This window comes from Stegostoma tigrinum, chromosome 29 (assembly GCF_030684315.1).
Source record: "Stegostoma tigrinum isolate sSteTig4 chromosome 29, sSteTig4.hap1, whole genome shotgun sequence".
Classification (NCBI taxonomy): domain Eukaryota; kingdom Metazoa; phylum Chordata; class Chondrichthyes; order Orectolobiformes; family Stegostomatidae; genus Stegostoma; species Stegostoma tigrinum.
The window spans coordinates 18,693,557-18,716,108 of record NC_081382.1 but is presented as its reverse complement, the minus strand read 5'-3'; the positions used below and the strand labels follow the sequence as shown (position 1 = coordinate 18,716,108).

General features: G+C 38.5%; 1 protein-coding gene across 3 annotated transcripts in view; it reads left to right on the top strand.

The window, feature by feature from the left end:
* Window positions 1-19,282, top strand: part of si:ch211-282j22.3 (ER degradation-enhancing alpha-mannosidase-like protein 3) — a 59,760-nt gene extending 40,478 nt beyond the window's left edge. For 2 of the 3 annotated variants that reach the window (XM_048558839.2, XM_059638135.1), the window contains 5 exons: window positions 2,138-2,300; window positions 4,007-4,198; window positions 5,002-5,167; window positions 5,520-5,711; window positions 8,949-16,096. In XM_048558839.2, the coding sequence (XP_048414796.2) occupies window positions 2,138-2,300; window positions 4,007-4,198; window positions 5,002-5,167; window positions 5,520-5,711; window positions 8,949-9,235 (1,000 nt within the window). In that variant the 3' untranslated portion in view covers window positions 9,236-16,096. Of the gene's footprint in view, window positions 1-2,137; window positions 2,301-4,006; window positions 4,199-5,001; window positions 5,168-5,519; window positions 5,712-8,948; window positions 16,097-19,202 lie in introns of those variants that run through there. The other variant, XR_007250234.2, reaches the window with a different exon arrangement.
* Window positions 19,283-22,552: the final 3,270 nt, after the last annotated feature.

Sequence of the window (22,552 nt, the reverse complement as noted above, 5' to 3'; positions counted from 1 at the left end):
ATCCTGTCATCTCTGGAAGGAGCCTGCTGGCAGCAAGGACTACACCCTTCCTTTCTGCTAGACCAACAAATGGACCCATCAAGCCCACAACAGCCATCTCTTTTCTAAGGCCTGCAATGATGCTTCTGGTCTAGTGCCTGTTGCAGTCCCAGCTGTGAGTACTGCTCTCACTCCATTATTCTGTTTAACTGTACGAGGACACTGAACTGCCTTTGAAGACCATTGGCACTCAAGGGAACAACCATGGCAGGATTATCTCCTTCCCAGCCATTGGGGCCATCACCTTGACCATCAGATTTACTGCAGTGTATGTGACCATGACAGTGACTGTGGTGAGGCGATGACCTGGTGGTATTCTCGCTGGGCTGTTAATCCAGAAACCAGGTGTTGTTCTGGGGACTTGGGTTTGAATCTCACCACAGTAGATGGTGGAATTTGAATTCAATAAAAAAAAATGGATTAAGAATCTACTGATGACCATGAATCCATGGCCAATTGTTGGAAAAATCCATCTGGATTCACTAGTGCCCTTTAGGAAAGGAAACTGCCATCCTTACCTGATCTGGTCTACATGTCACTCCAGTCCCACAACAGTGCGGTCGACTCTGAACTGCCCTGTGGGCAATTAGGGATGGGCAATAAATGTTGCCTAGCCAGCGCCACCCTCATTCTGTGAATGAATCAAAAAAAGAAGAAAGACAACCCTGAATAAACCAAAACAATTGTATGATTTTGAACACAATCTGCCAACTTAACCTGCCTTTGAGATTATGACATTTGTATGCATAAAGGCTAGTCTGATTTTTCCATGTGAAATTGTAATGGTTATCTTGCATCAATCAAGTGTCTGTTGAAGAAAAGATGAATGTAAATTTTTCAGTTTGTTTGAGTTTTACTCAAAGCTTCTCAAATTTCTGCTTTTCGAAAGTATTTGTGTGTTACATTTGTTTCGATCAAAAAAAATTTGCGAGTAACAACCGCTTGCTTGGGTCAACAAGATTTACAAAGTACAGCATGTCAATGATTATACTGTGTCCAGTTTCGGATGCACCACCCAGCGAGTTATTCTGATGTTTTCCCCATTTAAAAATCTTGAACTGGGCAGCTGCATGAAATCTGGCAGTGTTTCATTACAAAGTAACATGAATGGAGATTTGGGAAGTTGCTACCTGATTGCACTTTCTATCCACAGTTCTTAAAAGGATAGAACATGACATTGTGCTTTTAGCACCATTAAATATGCATGCATTCCCTAGCATTGTCTTCTTTTCACAGATCCAAAATCCATGAAATTAGATGCACTGAATCACTTGACCCCTTTATAATCTGTACCTAAAACTGAAGAAGCTCTTGATCTCACCCAGAATACTAATTTGGTAAAAGAACAAGAATTGGAGTTGAAGAACTAGTTTTAGTAGTTTAGCCAGAAGTACTGATGTGGGCTGTCTGTTTGTCAAATATGAAATGGACAGACTAACTCTAGGTTTACAGCCAAGAATCTTGACAGATTGTCGAGACTCAGCAACTTAGGAGTGCATAAATGCAGGGGTGCTGTTGAAGTTTAAACATCTGAAACTGTGTCTTAACAGCACTTCTAAACTTACTTATGCGTAGTTATCAATTGACCCTCAGTGGCATCAACATTCACCTCTGAATCGCGAGGTTTTAGATTCAAGTTCTTTCCAGGAACTTGAGCACAAAGGGGAGGCTGACCATTCCAGTTCAGTTCTGAGGAAGGCACACACTCATCACGTGAGTGTTTGTCGGAGTTTGCTGATTGTGAATTAGTTGCCATATATTTTACTTTGTCAGCGACTACAACTCAAAAAGTTCTTAATTGGCTGTAAAGTGCTTTGAGATTTTCAGGGATCATAAAAAGTGCTGTAGAAATTAACATTTTTCTCAAGTGTCTAGTGAAATGTTACATTTTAGTTACAACTTTATTAATTTTCTTTCTTCAGTCATTAGTGGTATTATTGCATTTGAGATATAAAATATTCAACGGTAAAATGTATTTTATATATCACAAATTGAATCACTGATTAGTAATTTAAGTGATTCAAAGTCCTGAAGAATAGGTTTCCTGAGTAATTGTGGAAATGTTTTTACTTTTGCATTTGATTTTATATGATTACAGGGAAAAGTGTATGGAATCATCTCAGTCTAAAGTTTTCCCAACACTTCAGACGAAAGATTTTGTTGCTAGTGGCATGGATCATTTGGAAATCCTGAAACAAATGGGATTCAGTGTAGTCTCAACAAATGATGGACGTATCCAGCTGACACACACACCTGATCAGGTCAGTAGCTGAGATGAAGTTGAACGGAGGAGAGAAGTGATAGCTGTTAGCCTTATAAAAGCAAATAAAAGTTGAGTATGATTGGTCACTTAATTTGGCGGCATATCTGGAAAGACCAGTACTACTTCCCCATCCCGAATTTCTCTTGTACTGAGTGGCTTGATAGGCCAGTTCATGGAACAGTTAAGAGTCAACCACTCTAATGTAGAGCTGGAGTGAAAAGTAAGCCAGACCCAGTAAGAATGACAGATTTCTTCTCTAGTGACTCAAGTGTGTCTTATTAAAAAAGTGAAATTTTCATGGTCAGCTTCACTGACAGCAGTAACTTTCAATTCCAGATTTTATTAATTTATTTTAAAATTCCAGCAGCTGCTGTGTTGGGATTTGCACCTGTGTCCTCAATATTCACCTGGGCCTTTGTATTATTAGTCCAGTGATATTATCACTACAATATCCTACCTCCTCGGCAGCGCCCCCCCATGCCCACCTGAATTTCCCTTTACTTGTGTAATCGTTATTTAAAACACATTTTCTTTCATAAAATCTATCTGCTAATCCATGATTAAGATGACAAGTTTGTTTTTAATGAAAACCACGTAATGACCTGATGGAGCTGCACCATTTTGTTTTAGTTTGGAAGGCTGACCAAACTTGTCCTTCACTTTTAAGTAGCTAGTTGATTTTCAAACACTGGGACTTGCATTTAAAGTTTTGTTTTAAGTGGCTGACATTGAAAATATTTGCCTCAGGGGGTGACACAGCGTTCAGTGATGTCTTGTGTGCAAGTGGGACCCCTAACACTGCGCCCCCCCCCCCGCCGAACCCTTCTGAACACAGCAGGCCAAGCAGCATCTTAGGTACACAAAAGCTGATGTTTCAGGCCTAGACCCTTCATCAGAAATGGGGAAGGGGAAGAGGGTTCTGCAATAAATAGCTTTTGTGCTCCTAAGATGCTGCTTGGCCTGCAATGTTCATCCAGCTCCACACTTTGTTATTTCGGATTATCCAGCATCTGCAGTTCCCATTATCGCTTGTCCCTTCCTGCCTGGTCTCCAAAATCCACCTCTTCATCCCCTTCATTGGGCTCTCCAATCTTTTTCCATCCAAAACACTGGATTTATATTGCATCCAGGCATCATGGCTGTCTTCACCTGGGACCTAGTTGCAGTTCCAGTGCTGTTGGAGCTGATGGAGAATTGGATTGGTCAGCTGTCCTCAAAGGCAGGACTTCTGCCTATTGAGGAGCAGAGGTCCCAGTCGTTGTTTATACAGTATGATATTGGTGTGGACAGACGTTTTTCGTCATTCAGCTGCCAACTGACGGGGAAGTTGAATTAACCTGCCAATTCAGCTCAACATATTATTGGATTTGTTCTCTGCCTGTTTTTCACCCCCATCATCACTTTCATCTTCTGATTTATCTCGTTATCATTGCTACTTTGTGTGCTTTAATATTTGTTGCCCTTTCCTGATTTTACCTCTCTGTAATGATACATGTAGACAAAATAACATGCTTCTCTTGCAAACATTCAAGAAGTGCAACCTGATAACTTTGATATTGGTTAGAAGCAGAATTGATGATGCATCAGTTCCAAAGTCTGCTGAATGATTCTAAAATTTCACCAAAACAAAATGTATTTACAATGAAAAACAAAATCCTGCTTTGTTTGGTTTATTGACGTACTGAATATCTCTTTTTTTTTCAGGCTACAAGTCCACAAAGTGGTCAGCATGGCCTAAAATTTATAGCAGAAATCATTGAACTGGCTCAGGCTCAAGCAAAAGGAGAGATGACATCATTTGCTGTACAGATTATATCTCCCCCATTCTTGGGACAAGTGGTTTTAGCTGCAGGTCCAGCTCATTTTGGAATGGACCTTAGTAAACAGGAACATGGGGTGAGTTGCATTTTTGAAGTGATTACGTGGAAGCAGGGATTATGAAATGGTTTGAGGAGGGAGAAAGAAGTGTAGTGTAATTGTTGGGAGTTTTTATTTTAACACTTATTTTTGTTACGTTCAGACAAACCTAACTAAAAGGCTGGAAAAACTCAGCAGGTCTCGTAGCACCTGCCCTCGAAGGATTAGTGGACCTGAAACTCCTGTTTTTGTTTTTTTTCTCCACAGCTGCTGCCAATTCTCTGAATTTCTCCAGTACTTTTTTTTTCAGATCTCCAGCTCTTTTGTTTTATTTTATTTCTCTAAATGTAAGTGAGTGGTATTTCTTTTCTTGACGATTGAGTTTCAAAGTGGTTTGCTGAGTGGTCTGTCCTGATAGTGTCTATGTTTTCCCAAACAATAATTTTCATTCTTTTGGTGGCATAGGCTTTTAATGATATCTACATTAAATTTGGGAGCTGACTTCTTTCAACCATCCCTTTTGTAACAACTGACATACCGACTTCGTTTTTGGTCTTGCTAGGGGTAAGCTACATCCTTACATAGGCAAGTTACTCGTTCCAATTAATCAACTGATGCAGCTCCAAAAGTCTCCATGGTACTTTTTGCCCTTATTTTGCATACCTTCCTCCTTGGACAAAGTGCTAAGCTTCCTCTTAGAGCTTCCCTGCAGAGGCCAGCCATGTTTCAGAACTCATCACCTGCCAATTAGAACTGAAGTCCACTGTCACTTCATTTTCCTATTCAGCATTATATTTGAAGTGTTACGTTATGACTTCAGGAACTGTTTTATCTTTTTGTAGGTTAAAGGAACACTGATGAAAGCCATTCCATACACTGCATGCTTGGATGTAACTAACTCAGAGCAGGTCCACGGTAAAATTGTCCTAGCACAACGTGGAGATTGTATGTTTGCAAATAAGGCAAGGAATTTGCAAAGGGCTGGGGCCATTGGAGCTATCATTATTGGTGGGTATTGTTTATTTTGAATAGCTTGAATCATTTATTTATTTTTAATTGGGTAACGTGTGATTTTTATCAAAAACTTACTTCACAGTAACATTTTTATCTGGAATGCAGCCTAATAGCCAATAAAATTTACGTACCTTTTCCTTTCAGAACAGATCAGTCTGTGCGGAGTTGTCATTTCCCTGAGTTTGGAGACAGTGTTGTTATAAAATTAATTGTACCAGGATATTTTAGAAGGGTGTTTATGTTTTTAAAAAGCTAGAAGGAGAGTACTAAATTGTTTTCTGTTTGTCAGAGGAGTTCATTTTGTCTGTAGCTCAATTATTTGATTTTCTTACAATCTTTCCTTTAGATAATGTGGAAGGCAGTAGCAGTGATGCCTCCCCTGTATTCCAGATGGCTGGTGATGGAGATAATGCCAGTGATATCACCATACCCCTTCTTTTCCTCTTCCACAAAGAAGGCTCAATTCTGCTGGATGCTCTGAACGAAAACCAAAATGTGGATGTGTTGTTAATCGATAAGGCCAAGCAGCTAGGACAAGGTCTGTAATTTTGGTGTTTTTTTCGCTTAGTTGTGGTGAGATTTTTGTTTGTGTTTTTAAGAAACCTTGAGTCTTTTTTATAAAATAAAGTATCTCAATAGTAGTTAACCTGTTTAACGTACCTCACTCCTTTGAGTATAGGAGTTGGGAAGTCATGTTGAGGTTGTACAGGATATTGATGAGGTCTCTTCTGGAATACTATGTCCAGTTCTGGTCACTCAGTTACAGGAAGGATACTTGTAAACTGGAAAGGGTTCGCAAGAGAATTACCAGGGTGTTGCTGGATATGGAAGGTTTGAGTTATAAAGAAAGTCTGGGACTTTCCCCACTGGAGTATAAGAGGTTGAGAGGCGACTTTTTAGAAGATTATAAAATAGTGAGGGGTATAGATAGATTTAATGGTGGTTTTCTTTTCCCTAGGATGGGTTATTTCAAGACTGGGGGACACATTTTTAAGGTGAGTGGGGGAGACTTAAAAAAGACGGGGCAATTTTTTTTACGCAGAGGTTGATTCACGTGGAATAAATTTCCTGAGGAAGTGGTGAATATGGATACAACTGAAATGTTTAAAAGACATTTGAATAAGTACATCAGTAGGAAAGGTTTGAAGGTTTAAGGGTCAGGAACAGGTAGGTGGGACCAGTATAGTTTGGGATTATGTTCGGCGTGGGAAACCTGTTCGGTTGGACCGAGGAGTCTGTTTCTGTGCTGTATGATTCTATGACTCTATGTCAACATGGAACAAAGTGCCTTGGTCACAGTCCTGCAAGGTAGCTTAGGGTGCATTGGAAGGATGAACAGGGTAATATTTAGAGAAGGAAGATTAGAAATTGGGATAGAATCATAAAGCAGAAGAATCCTGGTAAGATATGAAATAGGAACAGGAACAAGTCATTCAGCCCCTAAGCCTACTCTACCATTTGGTGAGATCATGATTGTAACTGTAAAACTGCACTTCCACCTACCTTTTGATAACGTTTCACACTCCCTTACTTAACAAGAATCTATCTACTTTGGCCTTAAAAATATTCAAGAACTCTGATTAAATCACCTTTTCATGAAGAGTTCCAAAGACCTACGACCCTCTAAAAGATAAGAACTTGCCTCATCTGTTTTAAATGGGCAAACCCTGATTTTTTTTTTAAGTGATTCCTAAATTCTGTCATAAGTGATACATTCAGACCCCTGAGGATCTGTTTCAATCTCTTTAAACTCCAGCAGATACAAGTTGAGCATGTGCAACCATTCTTTCTAAGCCCCGACTGGTTGCTCGAGCTCAGTTGGTTGGATGGCTGGTTTGCAATGCAGAGTGACACCAACAGCATGGATCAGGTTCCTGCACCGGCTGAGATTACCATGAAAGATTCTCCTTCTCAATCTCACTGTTAGCTAAGACAATATGACCTTCACGTTAAACCACCACCAGTCATCTCTCTGTAATGAGATAGCAGCCCTGTGGTGCTGTAAGACTATGGAGACTTTATTTGTATAATCTACAATGCTGCTGCTTCCACGAAAAACTCCAGTAGATTAGTCAAATATGCTTCCCCTTTCACAAAACCATGTTGACTGTGCCTGATTATCTTGTATTTTTCAATAGACAATAGGTGCTGGAGTAGGTCATTCGGCCCTTCGAGCCAGCACCACCCTTCATTATGATCATGGCTGATCACCCCAATATTTCAAAGTGCTGTAACTTCTTTATTGGTTCTAAAATTTTCCCTATGAAGATGTTAACTAGCCTGTAGTTTACTGCTTTCTGTCTCCTTTTTTGAACAAAGGAGTTGCATTTGCTTTCTTCTAATCTAATGGTACTGTATCCAAATCAAGGATTTTTAAAATTAAAACCAACATGTCGGGTATCTCACTTGCCACACTTCAAGACCCTAAAAAAAAATCCATTAAGACCCATAGCTCCAACAATTTACACCCATGCGATTTCTCTGGTAATTGTGATTTTTTTTTTTACCCTGAGTTCCTCTTCTCTTCCATTGCCTGTTTTATTCATCTGCCATTTCCCTGCTTTTCTACATGAACCAATATGTCTGGATCCTCCCCTTCCATTGCAAGTTCCCCTCCATCCCTAAGCAGTTGTCCCAGACCCTGGCGTCAGCAGGCAACACAGTTATGTGCACGCACACTCTTTGCTGCAGGAAACGGGGCTAATCTCTGTCACTATGCTGGCCTCTAATGCCACTCCATTTCTTCTTTCTTTCCTGTCTTGAATGGCTTCCCCTACCATGGTGCTATGGTCAGTTAGCTCATCCACCTGCAGCCCACTCCATCATCCAGACAAGCTGAAAGAACCTCAGACTTGTTGAAAAATCACAAAGCTTGTGGCTCCTGCCCTCTGAATTCCCTTACCTGCTTCACTCAGTCATACTGTTGTATCCTTGAACAATGAACTAAGAGGTATAACCACTTCCTGGTTCAGACAATCTGGACCCTCTGCTCCCTCTTCTCTCTTTTGCCCCCAATTTCTCAATGTCTATAGTTCAGCTTTCAGCTCATAAACTATAAGCCAAAGCTGCTTGAACTTCAAGGACTTTCTACATATGTATTTGCTCTCCACCAAACTGGCATTCAGCATCTCCCACCTGCTGCAACTGTAGCACAGCACCTATCCTGCTATCCTTAGTGTTTGAAGGAACGAATTAATTATTCCATTTCATATTTTGTTGCATTTTGAGATGTTATTAATGTTAGCCCCAATTTCTTTACCATGTTTAACTTCAAGAATAGAAAATTGTCAGGCAGATATTATCCAAATATCCAGCTGCTTATAAACGTTGTAGGATATCCTTTTAAGAAGAAGGGAGATAGTTTTGAAAATCTTGAAGGATAAAGAGTAATTGCTAAAGTAGGCAAGCACAAGGTCAAGATGGAGATGTTAGATTGTCACAAGCTGGTTCAGAAGAGACATAAAACTAATTACTTCAAGTACTGCGTTCTGAGGGGCCTAGGTGGAGAAATTATTTGGTATAGTAAAGAATCAAGTGAAGCAGGAAAGTGAGGATGATGGCGGATACAGAGACAAGCTATTGGCTCATATTTCGGAAACAAAATAGTTGAGAGAAAAGTACTCAAAGGTTTTAATCATGGATTGAGAGCTTGAGAGAAGGAAATGACAATGGCAAATGACTTTTTTTTGATAGTTTATTCCCCTATTGAAATACAGTTATGTAACCGCTGCTAATTAGGGCAGTGATTTCATTATCAAATTGTAATTTATTCCAGAAAGCAAATATGAGGAAAAAACTACAGGAGAAATCACAATCCATATCCAAATTGACTCTATGGATACACAAGTTGCTCAACTAGAACTTGGCATTAGCTCTCCAAGCTGCCCAGGGCCAGAGTCATCAAAACACTCCAGTCCAGATAAACTTCAAACCCAAAGTTGTGAAATTGTTGAACATCCACCTGATGCAGAAAGGGAAGAGGGTGAAGGCCACTCATCTGAAGCATTGGACTGGAAGGAAGAAGTGGAAACTTTTGAAGGAACTGATGAGGATGAGTTATAAATACTTCTTTCAAAAGTGAAATTTCTTCTTGTACAACTCGGTTTAAATCCAGAGGGATCGTGCAATCTTAGATTTCTCAAATCCAAGCTGCTTATATTAAATCGAGAATTCCACCGTTTCTTACCAGTTCTCTGGACAGGTCGTAAGTCAGTGAGCTATGAATTTGAATAGGAAATTGCATTGCCTTAATGGATGTACATAGGTTTTTAATTTATTTCGAGGATGGCAAATAGTCCACTTTTTAGGGAAGTTCCTAAGTTGAAAGGCAGAGCTGTATATTAGGAACCTGGAATTTTGGATGTTCTGCTGTAACATTGGGACTACTGTGTTTAATCAAATAATACTCACTTCAGCGAGCATTATGTAGATTGGTTATTCTACCGCAATCCCATGAATTTTATTCAAAGGAATCATCTTTCATGATAGAAAAGGAACCAGCTATTTAAAGGAACTTTCTGTTGTTGCTGCTATCCATTTTGTGCACACTGGTCATTAACATGAACATCAAAATGGTGAGTGGACCACATTTTTAAGAATGATTTCAGTGCAGGTTTGAGATGCAAAACTAGTTTATTTAAGCACAGCAAATTTTGTCAACTGTGCCAGTTGCATCAATGAAAACCTTTTTAGAGTCTACCTTCAGTCTCTAATATAGCATTAAACTAAACTATATTTTCAGATGAGCAATAAATATTTAATGTAATGGTATAAATTCATAAATATTAAAATTGGTGACCATGTAGTTTGTATATAAATACTGTTTTCAACACATTGGAAGGCTTTTATATTAAATGTTCATCCAGCAACTGCAGGGTTAAACTGTTAAACTATGGATTCATTTATCAGGGACTTCGAAGAAAATTTGATTATTGAATGTTAAACTTGTTTCCCCTCCCCTAGTGGATGCAGATGATTGTTTTACTATGGTAAAGCAAGTACAGTGATGTTCCAGTACTGAAATTCATTAAAATTGGATGTTTGGTATGATAGAAGAAATATTGGAATGTAAATGTTGAATCGGAACCTGAATACCTAACTTGTTTGAGCTGATGGAATGGATGGAGGTTTTCTTGTGAATTGTACAACCAGCAAACTCTGTGAACATCAATGCAACATTAAATGTTGATAGACACATTGCAGAATTTAACATACAAGGCCAAAAATGCACAAGCTGTCAAGGATCTCACTCACGTTTTAACAGGTCAAACCAGTATTCACCAAGGAATACCCTACCTCCAAAAGGCTTGTACAAAGCCTGATCTTAAATATCTGTCAATTGCACACATAATTTTGAAAATGTTAGGAGCAGCTTCAAAAAAAGTTTGATTTTCCAAATGCCAGAAGTGAGTTCAGGAGAGGTGGAAGAAGCATTTACTTATAGTAATCAGTGAACGTTTGCTGATTGGTCAGCAGTTCTTCATTGCTTGGCAGTGCTTCTGAGGATGTGGTGACTGATGTCAGTGATGTACTCACTTGAGGGCCTAAGTTCAATGAAGGACCCGAGCATCTGCTCAGTGATGACAGGAGGGATGTTGCAAGTAAGGGGAGGCAACAAGGGCTGGGGGTAGTTCTCAGTGCACTCTCTCTTCCTATACCAGCTACTTCCATCAGACATAGAATGCCTTTACATGAAAAGAAGCTCCTCTTCCTGGAAGCTCTCAAGAAACCCCAGTAAGATTTACTTTTCGGGCTTCCCATATAGCAGTGTCTCTAGCACGCCACTGAGTCGTCACCAGCAGGAGGGTGAGACCCTTAACTGGGCCAATAATGCCTACACTGGGGGCCTCAATTGGGTGGCAGGTTGGGTTGGCCATTCATACACCTTCCCACCATTGATTTTAATAAGGGCAGAAGCCAGAAGGTAGCAGGGTCCACAATTGCCAACCTCCTGTCTGATTAAATGCTCTAATTCACCAACCTGCCTCAACACTCCATCACACCCGAAGATTTCTTCTTATGCATGCTGTGTATGACATTTTCTAATGCAATTTTCATTTTAAATGTGAATATGCAAAATATATTTCACACTCAAACCCAACCTCTGAATAATTCACATTTGTAAGTGTTATATTCAGTAATTTGCTTACACCTTTAGAACGATGTTTACATTTTTAAGGGGGTGAATTAATGCATTGTTTCTTGTTAGCGGCATCTTTTCCTGTGTTAATTCCTGTATGCCTAGGACAAAGGTGTTGGAGTAGAAAGAGATAATTTTGATTACTGTACATATTCTGCTTTTGTGCAATTTATTTTTATTTCTGTAGTCACTTTCCTCATTGACTATCGAGGGAAAAAGAAAACCCTGAAGATGTTATCAGTCATTTTATTGCATGCAATTCCAGACAGATGTCATAAAGCAGTTGAAATTATAATTTTCATTTTAATATCTTGGGTTTATTTTAGTCAATCAGTAATTTGTTGACTCTTGCTTATCGTTTATTTTGTTGTCCATCAGTTTAAAATGTTCATTGTTCATTCAACTATATTCGTCTCTGATACAAAAATATATTCCCTTAGAATACCCAGTGCCTGTTCTTCTAATCTATCAAAAGTAAAGGGAGATAGTTTGACACTATTTAATTCTTTGATTATTGATACCTGGTGCAGGCCTGTCACTCGTAGCCTACTACTTTAATCACACTTGAACGATGTTTGATGGTGTCTAGTATATGAATTTAAACGGTAAATATTAAGCAGTACCATTTGGGGGTTACAAGTTAATATGCACGTCAAGATTAATTTAGATGCAATGCATATGCTCTTATACATTGCAAAATAAAAGTTTGCTAAGGTTTCTATCCGTTTTACTTGTACATCTGAAAGTTGAGTAGAAAGATTTATGTTGATAATCTACTTAGGATCCCTAATTTAGGGTCAAAAGTATTATTGGGTGGTCCTTAAAAGCAGTATTATTTCTGCATTTGAGTGTTTTCAGTTGAATTGGATAGGTTTTTGATACCCTTGTCAGAAAATCATTTTTTGATACCCTAATACAGTTGTCAGAAAATTAATAACACTAAGGGGGTTTATTGCTGTCTATGTAATTAAGTTGAAAGCAGTAACAAGTGCCAAAATGAATTGACTTGTGAAAATGGTGTTATTGGTTTTGTTTATGATAAATTCTGGTTAAATTTAATTGATTAATATATTTACTCTTAAAGAAAATAACTCCTTTTCTTTTTGTAAAGATCCTTCTATACCTCAGCTGTCCCAAAACTGATTCTAGATAACTCAGTACTTTTTTGAAATACAGTTCTTGTTGCAATTTAGGAAACACAAAAGCTACTTCATGGATAAGTGTTCTACAAACAGCAGTGCAGATGTCGTCTTAATTCGTTCTCCAGATATGGCTGTAATTATCCAAGCCACCATTATTGCTCATCCCAAGGAGGAGGAGGTGAGCTCCCATCACCTCCCCTCTCAAAATGGTATAGTCTATCTGTTGGGTGGAGAGTTGTACGGTCTTGACCAAGTGAAATAAAGGACCAGATAATTATTTTGTTACTTTTTGAGGAAGAAGCACCGTGTTATTTAAATAGTGCTATCGTTCACATCCACCTCAGAAAACAGGCCAGGTCTATTTTCCAACTCTAAGGTGAGTGCGTTATCACTAAGCTTCAGATAACATGTAAAGCCTGTAATTAATTTAATGATATCTTGGCCAGGTTAGCAAAAGCAGTAAACATGTAGGTGAGTAGGAAATAAATAGGAGTTTGGTCTGACTTACTGATCGGAAAACTTGATTTATATTACAATGATTCAGTATTTCTGTAAAGTGTATGAACTGCTTTTTATATGTTTGAGCATAAATTACTTACTATGAAAATGTTTGTTCCAGGTGAAGCATGACTGTAGTAAATCTAAGACTCAAGTAGTCAAAAAATGCCATTGTTGCACATTTCCCAGTGCAATTTCAAAGATAAGTAATATCTGATAGTTATAACTGAGTTGAACTCACACTTGGCATTAGCAATATATTTTAATGTTTTGAGAATTATATTTTAAATCACTTTGGTGTAGGAATGGTGCTGTTTGACAGTATAAGTAACACTAAGTACCTATTTTAGCATCTTTTCCATTAGCTAAGGGAATTTGAATGCTGGGGAATGTGAAAGGGATGTTGAGTGCTTTTGTAGTTGAGGAGATTAACTGTAAAGTCAAAATGGTTAATATTGTTTTAGTGTTACAAAACCATCATATTGTAAATACAGTTAAGTGGATGAAATTCTTCACTTCAGACCTTGCAATGCAAATGCTACTTCAAGCATAAATTAAAGGAATGCCATTCTGAAATCATTAATTCACTTTACTGTGTAGTGAAGAAATGTAAAATAGAAATTGCTTTTGTCTTACAGAAAGTTTGAAAATTGTTAAATATTGTGCTTTCGACCAGTCTCATTTTGGTGATCAATTCAGCACCCTTTCATCAGTTACAATTTAATTTAAATGACCTATTGAAACATTTTTCCGTTTATTGCATTTTTTTTTGTACACAACCACCTTCATTTACTCCTATTTTGACAAATCAATTTATTGCCTTTCCATCTCCTGTTGCCATTTTGTTTTTTTGACTGCCCCTACATTTCTTCCTGAAAAATATTCAATCTCAAATTGCGTCTAAGAATTATGAGAGTTTAATTCTCTGGAATGGATCTGGAGGTTGCTTTCTGGGTAAATGTTGTTATTAATGCATGATCATTAAAATAAGTGTACTGTTTTTACATGCCTTAATGAACTCAACAAAACTGGAGATTTTTCACATACCCCTAAAAAATTGACAAGAAAATTAGCTACTAGCTGCTTAAAAAATTAAGAAATAACTGAAGTACAGTCGTTAATTTTAGAAAATCTGAATGTGAACATGGTGATAAAGTGGTTACTGGGTACAACTGCTGAAATGTTGATAAAGCTAAATAATGGTGTGAGTTGGCCCTGAAGAAAAATTTGCCACTGCACCAACTCTTGTCAATGAGTTCATCTAGGGATTGTCTTGATTCACCAACAATTAACACAGTTAAGTCGTCAATGAACAACCACTCAAGATCCTCCACTCACCAACTCCTCAATCATTTGCCTGTCTGGCCAATGAGAAAAGTAGTTAGTTTCCTGTTAGGGAACCAGGGCAACCTGCCAGGTTGGAGGAGGGAGGTACTAATATTGTCCAATTTTTGGCAATCAGAGGATGGATGGGGAAGTAAGGAAATGGTCTGTGAAAACCAATGCTCTTGCTGCTGTCTCCCAGAGTTCCCTTTAATCCACAAGGAAGAAAAAGAAACTTTTCGCTGTTTGATCCCCCAAGTAGTAGGCCTCAACTGGCACACTTGTTTTTGGACCAAAAAGCCCTTTGACTGGCTAGCAGTTTATGGTGACCTGTGTTGCCAACATCCAGGCCTGTGATAGGATGAGGAATTTGACCTTGCCCATCTGTCAGCGTATCACAAGCTGATTGGTGAGCAATCATTTCCTTTTCAGTACAGGTAGTATGTTAGTTGCCCACTAAGACATTTGCCCCCACACATAGAACATAGAACATAGAAAAGTACAGCACAGTACAGGCCCTTCAGCCCACGATGTTGTGCTGTGAAATAATCCTAATCCAAAAATAAAATAACCTAATCTACAATTCACTGCTGTCCATGTGCATGCCCAGCGGTTGCTTAAATGTCACTAATGACTCTGCTTCCACGACTTCCACTAGCAAACAATTCCATGCGCTCACAACTCTCTGGGTGAAGAACCTCCCTCTTATGTCTCCCCTATACCTTCCGCCTAACACCTTAAAACTATGACCCCTTGTGGCAGTCAATCCTGCCCTGGGAAAAAGTCTCTGGCTATCAACTCTATCCATAGAGGAAAAGAAAAGGAAATTTTTTTTCTCTTGGTATTATATCTAAGTTAGTTAGTTACTACTGCAATTAGTAATTGTGGTCGAACTGTAAAAAGAAACACATTTGTTTTTATGCAGCTCCCAAAATTTTAATGTACATTTTCAGAGTTGAATCATATTTCAAAGTTCTAGTGAGTCTATGAATGTTTTAATCTATATACAGTGCCTCGTAATTTTAATATTGATTTGAGGTAAGTTGAAAATCAAAAAGTGAGCACAAATGATTAACTTTATAAATGCTCTGCCTTTACAGTTTAGATGTTAAATGAAATGTATAATACTATAATATCCAGTCACTGTACAACTCAAGATATTTTAAATAGAAGGATTAGAATGTTCATTTAACATAGACAACAATTATTGAGAAGCACTTGTCAGTATTATATCAGTTTTGACATCACTGCTTTCTCAGGACAGAATTGGTTAATTACAAATAAAAGTTTATAACATTGTAAAAGAAAAAGTAATATTGTTGGTTTACAGTTTTTAATTGTACCTCATTTTGGGCCTTTCTACTTTGAAACTGAGATGCAAAGTTTAAAAAAAAAATGAAGAGGCATTATGGCAAATTGACCATCATGGTCTGAAATTCAAATCCAAATGTTTTTGAGGCTTCTGCAAGATGCAGTGTTTCAGAATAATGTGAATATGGATTTTACAAAATAAATCTTGAATTTAAACAAAAAAAAACAGACATCTTTTGAACTATAGGCAAAATCTAAGAAATGAAGAATACAGGAGTTTTGAAATGTATCTTTTACAGCAACCAGGCTGGTGCACACAGAATCCAGTACTGGCTCAGTACTTTAATAGTTAGGTGTGTTTTATAAATCTCGTGCTCTTTAAATACTGTTATTAGAATTGTGCTTAAGATAGTGTTAAGTTGCCTATTAATGATGGATGAATTTAATGTATCTACATTCTATTTGTAATTGTGCAGTACAAGCTTGGCTGGCCCAATACAAGTTTATCATGGAAACCTACATATGTGTCTTTGTTTTTATTCCATGCAAGTAACACTGGGTTAGTATGATATTTTAGTATATAAACGAAGTACTTCAAAAATAATAGATCCCTCAATCAATATAATTCATTGAATTTCATGTAATTCATCTTTTGATTTGAAGTGGGTCACATTTCAGCACAGGGTGGCCAACCACACAATCTAAAAGTTAATTCACTTGACGGCTTAATGTTGTACGCTGTTGTACTGAACAGCAGGTTCCATGTTCAGTTCCTAGTCCACGGTCAATTAATAGTTTTCAGCCACACAGCCGTGGTCCTGGATTGAGTGTGAAAATCAGCAAAGATCTTGTATTTTCTATTCAGTGACTCCAGCTACAGATGTTGTGTGACAATAAGTGAGTTGTTTTGTTTCCTGTATTTTAACAGTTTATTGGTATCAACAATTGAGGCCCATACATGAAGCCTGAGCTTGTGATGTATATGAGATTTTCAGTTTGTGGAATTTTCAAAATGAGATTGATGGGCCAGAATGAGATTAAATGTACTGTTGACCAAAATTTGTTGAAGATATCAAATAATAGAAACAGAGGATATTTGGTCCTTTGAACCTACGCTAACATTTTGAAAGAGTAACCAATTAGTTGACTTCCTTGTTTCCCAGCATTCTGCAGTTTTTCCCTTTTTCACGTATTTCTAGTGTCTTTTGGAGGTTATATTTGAATAAGCTACTATCAGCTTTTCAAAAGATACTAGCTGTGAAAAAGAAAATATAAAGTTTCATGCCTCAGTGTCTGATTGTTTCTAATGGAAATGCAGTCTCCCTGTCCACTCTCCTAAATCTCACCAAGAAAACTCTGCTTTTAAAAAAAAGCCCAGTTCCTTTTAATCTGTACACACTACAGAAGCCTTTCATCCCACATACCATTCTTGTAAATCTCCTGTGCACCATCCGTGTAATTGGACTTCAAGCAAATATTGGACAAAGATCAAGGCAAAGGAGTTTGTTGAGAATGCTTTTAACAGCTGGGAGTAATATATTGAGGAATTTCTGAGTACTGTTAGGAGGGGAATTTCAGGATTTTAACCTTGCAACAGTAGAGCAATGTAGTCCATGCCAACATGGTTAGTGACTTGGAGAGACACTTGCTGATGACAGTTCTTCCAAGTATCTGCTGCCCTTGATCTCGAGATGATAGAGAACTCTGGTTTGAATGGTGAAGGTTGTTGTGTGATGGATTGTTGTAGGTCTGGAGTCGCATGTAGACCAGACCAGATGAGGTGGGGACAATACATGACATTTTTTTTGAAAAATGTCAACCAGGTTTCATATAGACACTGATTTGTAAAATTCTCTAAATGAGGTGTTAAAATTCAAACAAATCAAAGAACTGGGAAAGCACAAGGAAATATGAAATTGAAACAAATATAGTTGGAGAAACTCAGCAGATCTGGCAACTTCTCTAAAGTGAAAACAGTTAACATTTCAAGTCCAGTGATCCTCCTTCAGAACTGCTATTCTGTTAAAACTCAGCAGAACCGTTAAAATTCAATGTTGTAAACCCTATCATCATGACTAGACTGATTTCAGATCCTCGTTGGGAAAATATTTTTCTTGTCAACATTTATATCTCCCTTGAGACTTCTTTTCAGCTTTGTTTTATTCAGTGTTGCAAAGGAAAGTTGTTTATATCTATGACTATGTGTGCTTGTGTTGTGTATCACCACTTGGTTCACGTCCCGAGGATTGACACTCGAGATTAATTTTTGAATTTTCTGCTTTTTATTTGGGTAGAGCTTTGTTTATTCATGTGGTTTGGGTTCAGCTACCCAGATTTTTAAAAAGGTAACATGAGCTGACAATCATGTTTCACAATCTCATGACTTTTTCCAACCAAACGTTATTCATCATATAACCTTAAAAATAACATCTGAAAAAGAGGAATACGCAGAAGTGCAGGGATAAAAGACAAGGCACAGGAATCACACGATCAATTTACACTTTGAGGTCTTCTAAGAAGATAAGACTTTTAAGTGTAAATCAGAAATATCAAAAATGACAGTTTTAAAAAATAAAGGCAACAGCTCAAATTGTGGTTAAAATGCTAGTAAAATAATATTTTCTGCAGGATTGTAAATAATAGAGAATAAATATTCAACTTTGATCATATGATTTTAATACCTGAGACCTTCCTGGAACTAATATGGTTTTAAAGAGCTCTGCTGATCTAAAATGACAAGCCTAAGCAGCTCACATGCAATATTCTAAACCATCTGCCTCCAAATTGCTTTTTTAAATGAGCAACACTGATACTCAGTGAGACACCAAGAAATTTACATTTCTTGTTTTACCCACACTTAGACCATTAGACATAAATGTAGAAGAAGGCTATTGGCTCATAGGGTCTGCTGCACTACTCACTGAGATCATGACTGACCTGATAATTCTCAAATCCACTTTCCTGTTGAATCCCCAAAAACCCTTGTTCCTTTACTGATTAGAAATATATTAATCTCAGCCTTTAAATCATTTAGTCATGCAGCCCTGACAGCCTATTTGTCAAAGAGTTCCACTGATGCACTACGTCTGCAAAAGTTCCTCATCTGTAGTAAATGTTTAACTTCAACTGAGATTATATCCTCTGGTCCTCGACTTTCCCATCACATGAAACACACTTTCTGCATCTGCCCTGTCAAGCTGCTAAGAATCTTGATTTTAAATAAGGTCTGCTCTCATTTTCCTAAATTCTAACGAGTACAAGCCCAGGCTACTCAACTTCTCATAAGAAAATCCTTCAGTATAGCCAGTGAACCTTCTCTGGACTACCTCTAATGACACTATAGCATGGCTTAGATAAAAGAAGCAGAACTATCCATAATATTCTGGCTGCGGTTTGATCACTGCCATGTATAGTTTTAGCAAGAACTCCTCCCTTTTTGTTTTAATACTCCATTCAAATAAAAACCAACCTTCCCTTTTGCCTTCTTCTATTACCTGCTGAATTCAGATGCTAGCTTTTTGTTGAACGTGCACTTATATCCCCATTTTCTTCCGTGCTGCAGATGTCCACAGTCCTTAGAAATAGTAGTATTCAAGTTTTTCTCTTTGTTTCCTAGATTTGATGAGGAAGAAATGGATGTCTTTGTTATTTGTTTTGGAAGATTAACACAGCAAATGAAGCAGTCAGTCTAATGTTGGTCACATCTATTACAGAGCAAATAAAAACCAAAAGAACTGTGGATGCTGTAAATCAGGAACAAAAACCAAGTTACTGGAAAAGCTCAGCAGGTCTGGCAGCATCTGTGAAGGAAAAAACAGAGTTTTTGGTCTGGTGATCCTTCCTCAGAAGCCTATCACTGACTATCAGACAACAAAATGGGCTATTTTAAATGTGTACCAGTTAATGCCAGATGTGACACAATAATAAAGCTGCTTAAAGTAATGTTGAAACTATGCGATTGAACAATAATCATCTCCACAGGAGAGCTTCAGCAGACAGCTCAATGCAAGGGGAAGAATGAACATTTGGATTTAATCATTTTTAGGTGTTAAGCCAAATCGTGGTTAACTGTCAGATTAGTATCCCTAAACATGCCAGAAGAGATTTGCAGCATTTTGCCAACCACTAAGCTATTGACTGCTGAATGTCTTCCTGGTAAATGTCAACGTGAAGTAGATGACAGTGTGAGGCCAATATATCATCTGTTGAGAAGAATTCCAACTGCATTAAGTCAGCCTGCAAAACAAAATAGAAGAGCTAGAAAATAAGGGAATAATCAAGAAAGTGACATCTCACTGTATTGTCAATTACTGAAGAAACTTTGCAAATCATTTTTACTACCCTCAATGTGAAGAATGGTAATTGACAAGTTATGCTGGATGAAAGCATTTTCTAACTACCTTCTGAAATGATTCTTTAGTTTGTATTAGAGTGTGAACCTCCTACATAATCGCGCTGCTGAGTGGCCCAGAGAAGCAGTTTTCACTAGGATCAAATAACTAATGATGAGGCCACCAGTTTTGAGGTACTACAATGTCAATGATGAAGTCCCCTTTCTGTGCAGTGTGGTGCTAGCAAGACAAGATTTGGAGCAAGCCTTAGCACCAAAGCTACCCAAGGCATTAATGCAAACTGAACAAGGCTATGCTCAGATAGAGATAGGGTGCCTAGTTATTGTCTTTGCCTGTGAGAATTTTAATCGCGAGACAGAGTGATTGTGGAATCTGACCGTTAGCTACTTGAAAACATTTTTCTCAATCTGCTTCACTCTGCTCCAAAGGATCCACAAATAGTGTTACTTAATTTCAAGAGATATCATTTGTAAATGTGCAGGCAAGGGAAACAAATGTACTGTGCTGGCATGCTTTTGAGAGCAGTACCCCACTGAAAAAAATTGAGGATGCTAAGATGGAGTGTGAAGTCTTCCAGATGAGCTTTTGCTTTCAGTCAATAACCCAGCAAAGATATTGAATCTGAACAACCAGAGTCTTGTCCAAATCAAGCAAACCAAACAACAAGATACAGCTCTCCAACAAATGCAGGCAAATGGGACTAGTTTAGTTTGGGAAATTTGGTTGGATGAATGAGTTGGACTGAAGGATCTGTTGCCGTGCTATATGACTGAGAGTATATGGCATACAGAAATGAATCCATAGCCCAAGATGGTCTGTTGTGCAAAGAAAATAGATTCATTATCCCTAGGAAGATGAGAAAAGAGATGCTGAAGTTCATCCACGCTAACCTTCATTAAGAAGAATCTGAGGACGACAAGTGTCCTACCGGCCAAACATGAGCAATGAGATTAAGGACATCAGCCAATGCAGTGCTTGTAGAAAAAAATCAAACCAAGCAGGAAAGAGCTGCTTATGGCACATGCCTTCCAAAACAGACCATGGACAAAGCTAAGAGTAAACATCTTTGTTCTCAAAGGACTAATCTTCTCACCATTAACTATTAAGTATTTTTAACCTATTTTCTAATCAATCAATCTGTTATTACACATCTGTAGAGTTGGTAGGATATGAAGCCGGGCTTCCTGGCTTAAAGGTAGGGATATTATTACTACCCTCTGACTGTTAATTACTATCCTAGAAGTTAGATCAGCTGAAGTCAATGATTCTGAATGAATTTGTAGAACACAAGCGGGCAGTCTCATGGTGCAGTAGTAGAGTCCTTAACCTGGACCAGGTTCATGTCCCACCTGCTCAGGTTGATTCGAAAAATAGGTTGTAGAACACCAGAAAGTACACTTCAGTCATTATGAAACCATTTCAGGCATTGTGATGAGTAACGATGAGTGAAGAAGTCAACATTTTTCTTTTGTTCACTTAGGTATCACTGGTTGGTCCACAAATAAAAACAAGAAGTGACACTTCCTTGAGAAAGACCATCATCACAGGAACAGTCTGATAGCCAAAGCATAGCATTGGTAATGTGGTCATATGCTGTTAGGAGATCTGCATGATTGAAATATTTGTATATGCCATATATCTGCAGAGACTGATGGATGTGCTGAAATATTCCATCCCATTCTCTCAGTTCGTCTGTCTCTTGCATGTATTGAAATTAGGCCAACTTCGACAAGGGAGCCTCCACAATGTCCACTTTCTTCCACAACTGAGGATTCCCCAGCACCGTTGTTGACGCGACCTGCAACTGGGTCTGACCCATCTCCTGCACTTCCGCCCTCACCCCTTCTCTTCCCTCCCACAACAGCGATAGAGTTCCCCTTGTCCTTACCTACCATCCCACCAGCATCCACATCCAGAAGATCATCAGATGCCGTTTCTGCTGCCTCCAGCATGATGCCGCCTCCAGCATGATGCCGCCACCAGACACACATTCCCCAGCCCTTCCTTGTCCGCCTTTCACAGGGACTGTTCCCTCCGGAACACCCTGGTCCAATCTTCTTCCAAAAAACCCCCACCCCTCCCCCAACAGCCCCTTGGCACCATCTGCTGCAAGTGGCAACAGTGCAACACTTCTCAGGAAGGATGTCCTGACTCTGGAGTGGGTTCACAGGAGGTTCACGAAAATGGTCCAGGAGTCGAAAGCTTAACATATGAGGAATGTTTGAGGACTCTGGAACTATACTCACTGGAGTTTAGAAAGATGAGGATTGGGGGGAATCTAATTGAAACTTTCAAAATACTGAATGGCCTGGACAAAATAGATGTTGGGAAGCTGTTGGGAGGAGAGTTTAGGACCTGAGGCCACAGCCTTAGAATAAAGGGAAGATCTTTTAGAACAGAGTTAAGGAGAAACTTCTCCAGCCAGAGAGTGGTGAATCTATGGAATTCACTGCCACAGAAGGCTATGGCAGCCAGGTCATTGAGTACATTTAAGACTGAGATAGATAGGTTCTTGATTTTCAAGGGTTACATGGAGAAAGCGGGAGAATGGGGTTGAGGAACTTATCAGCCATGATTGAATGGCAGACCTGACGATGGGCCGAATAGCCTAGTT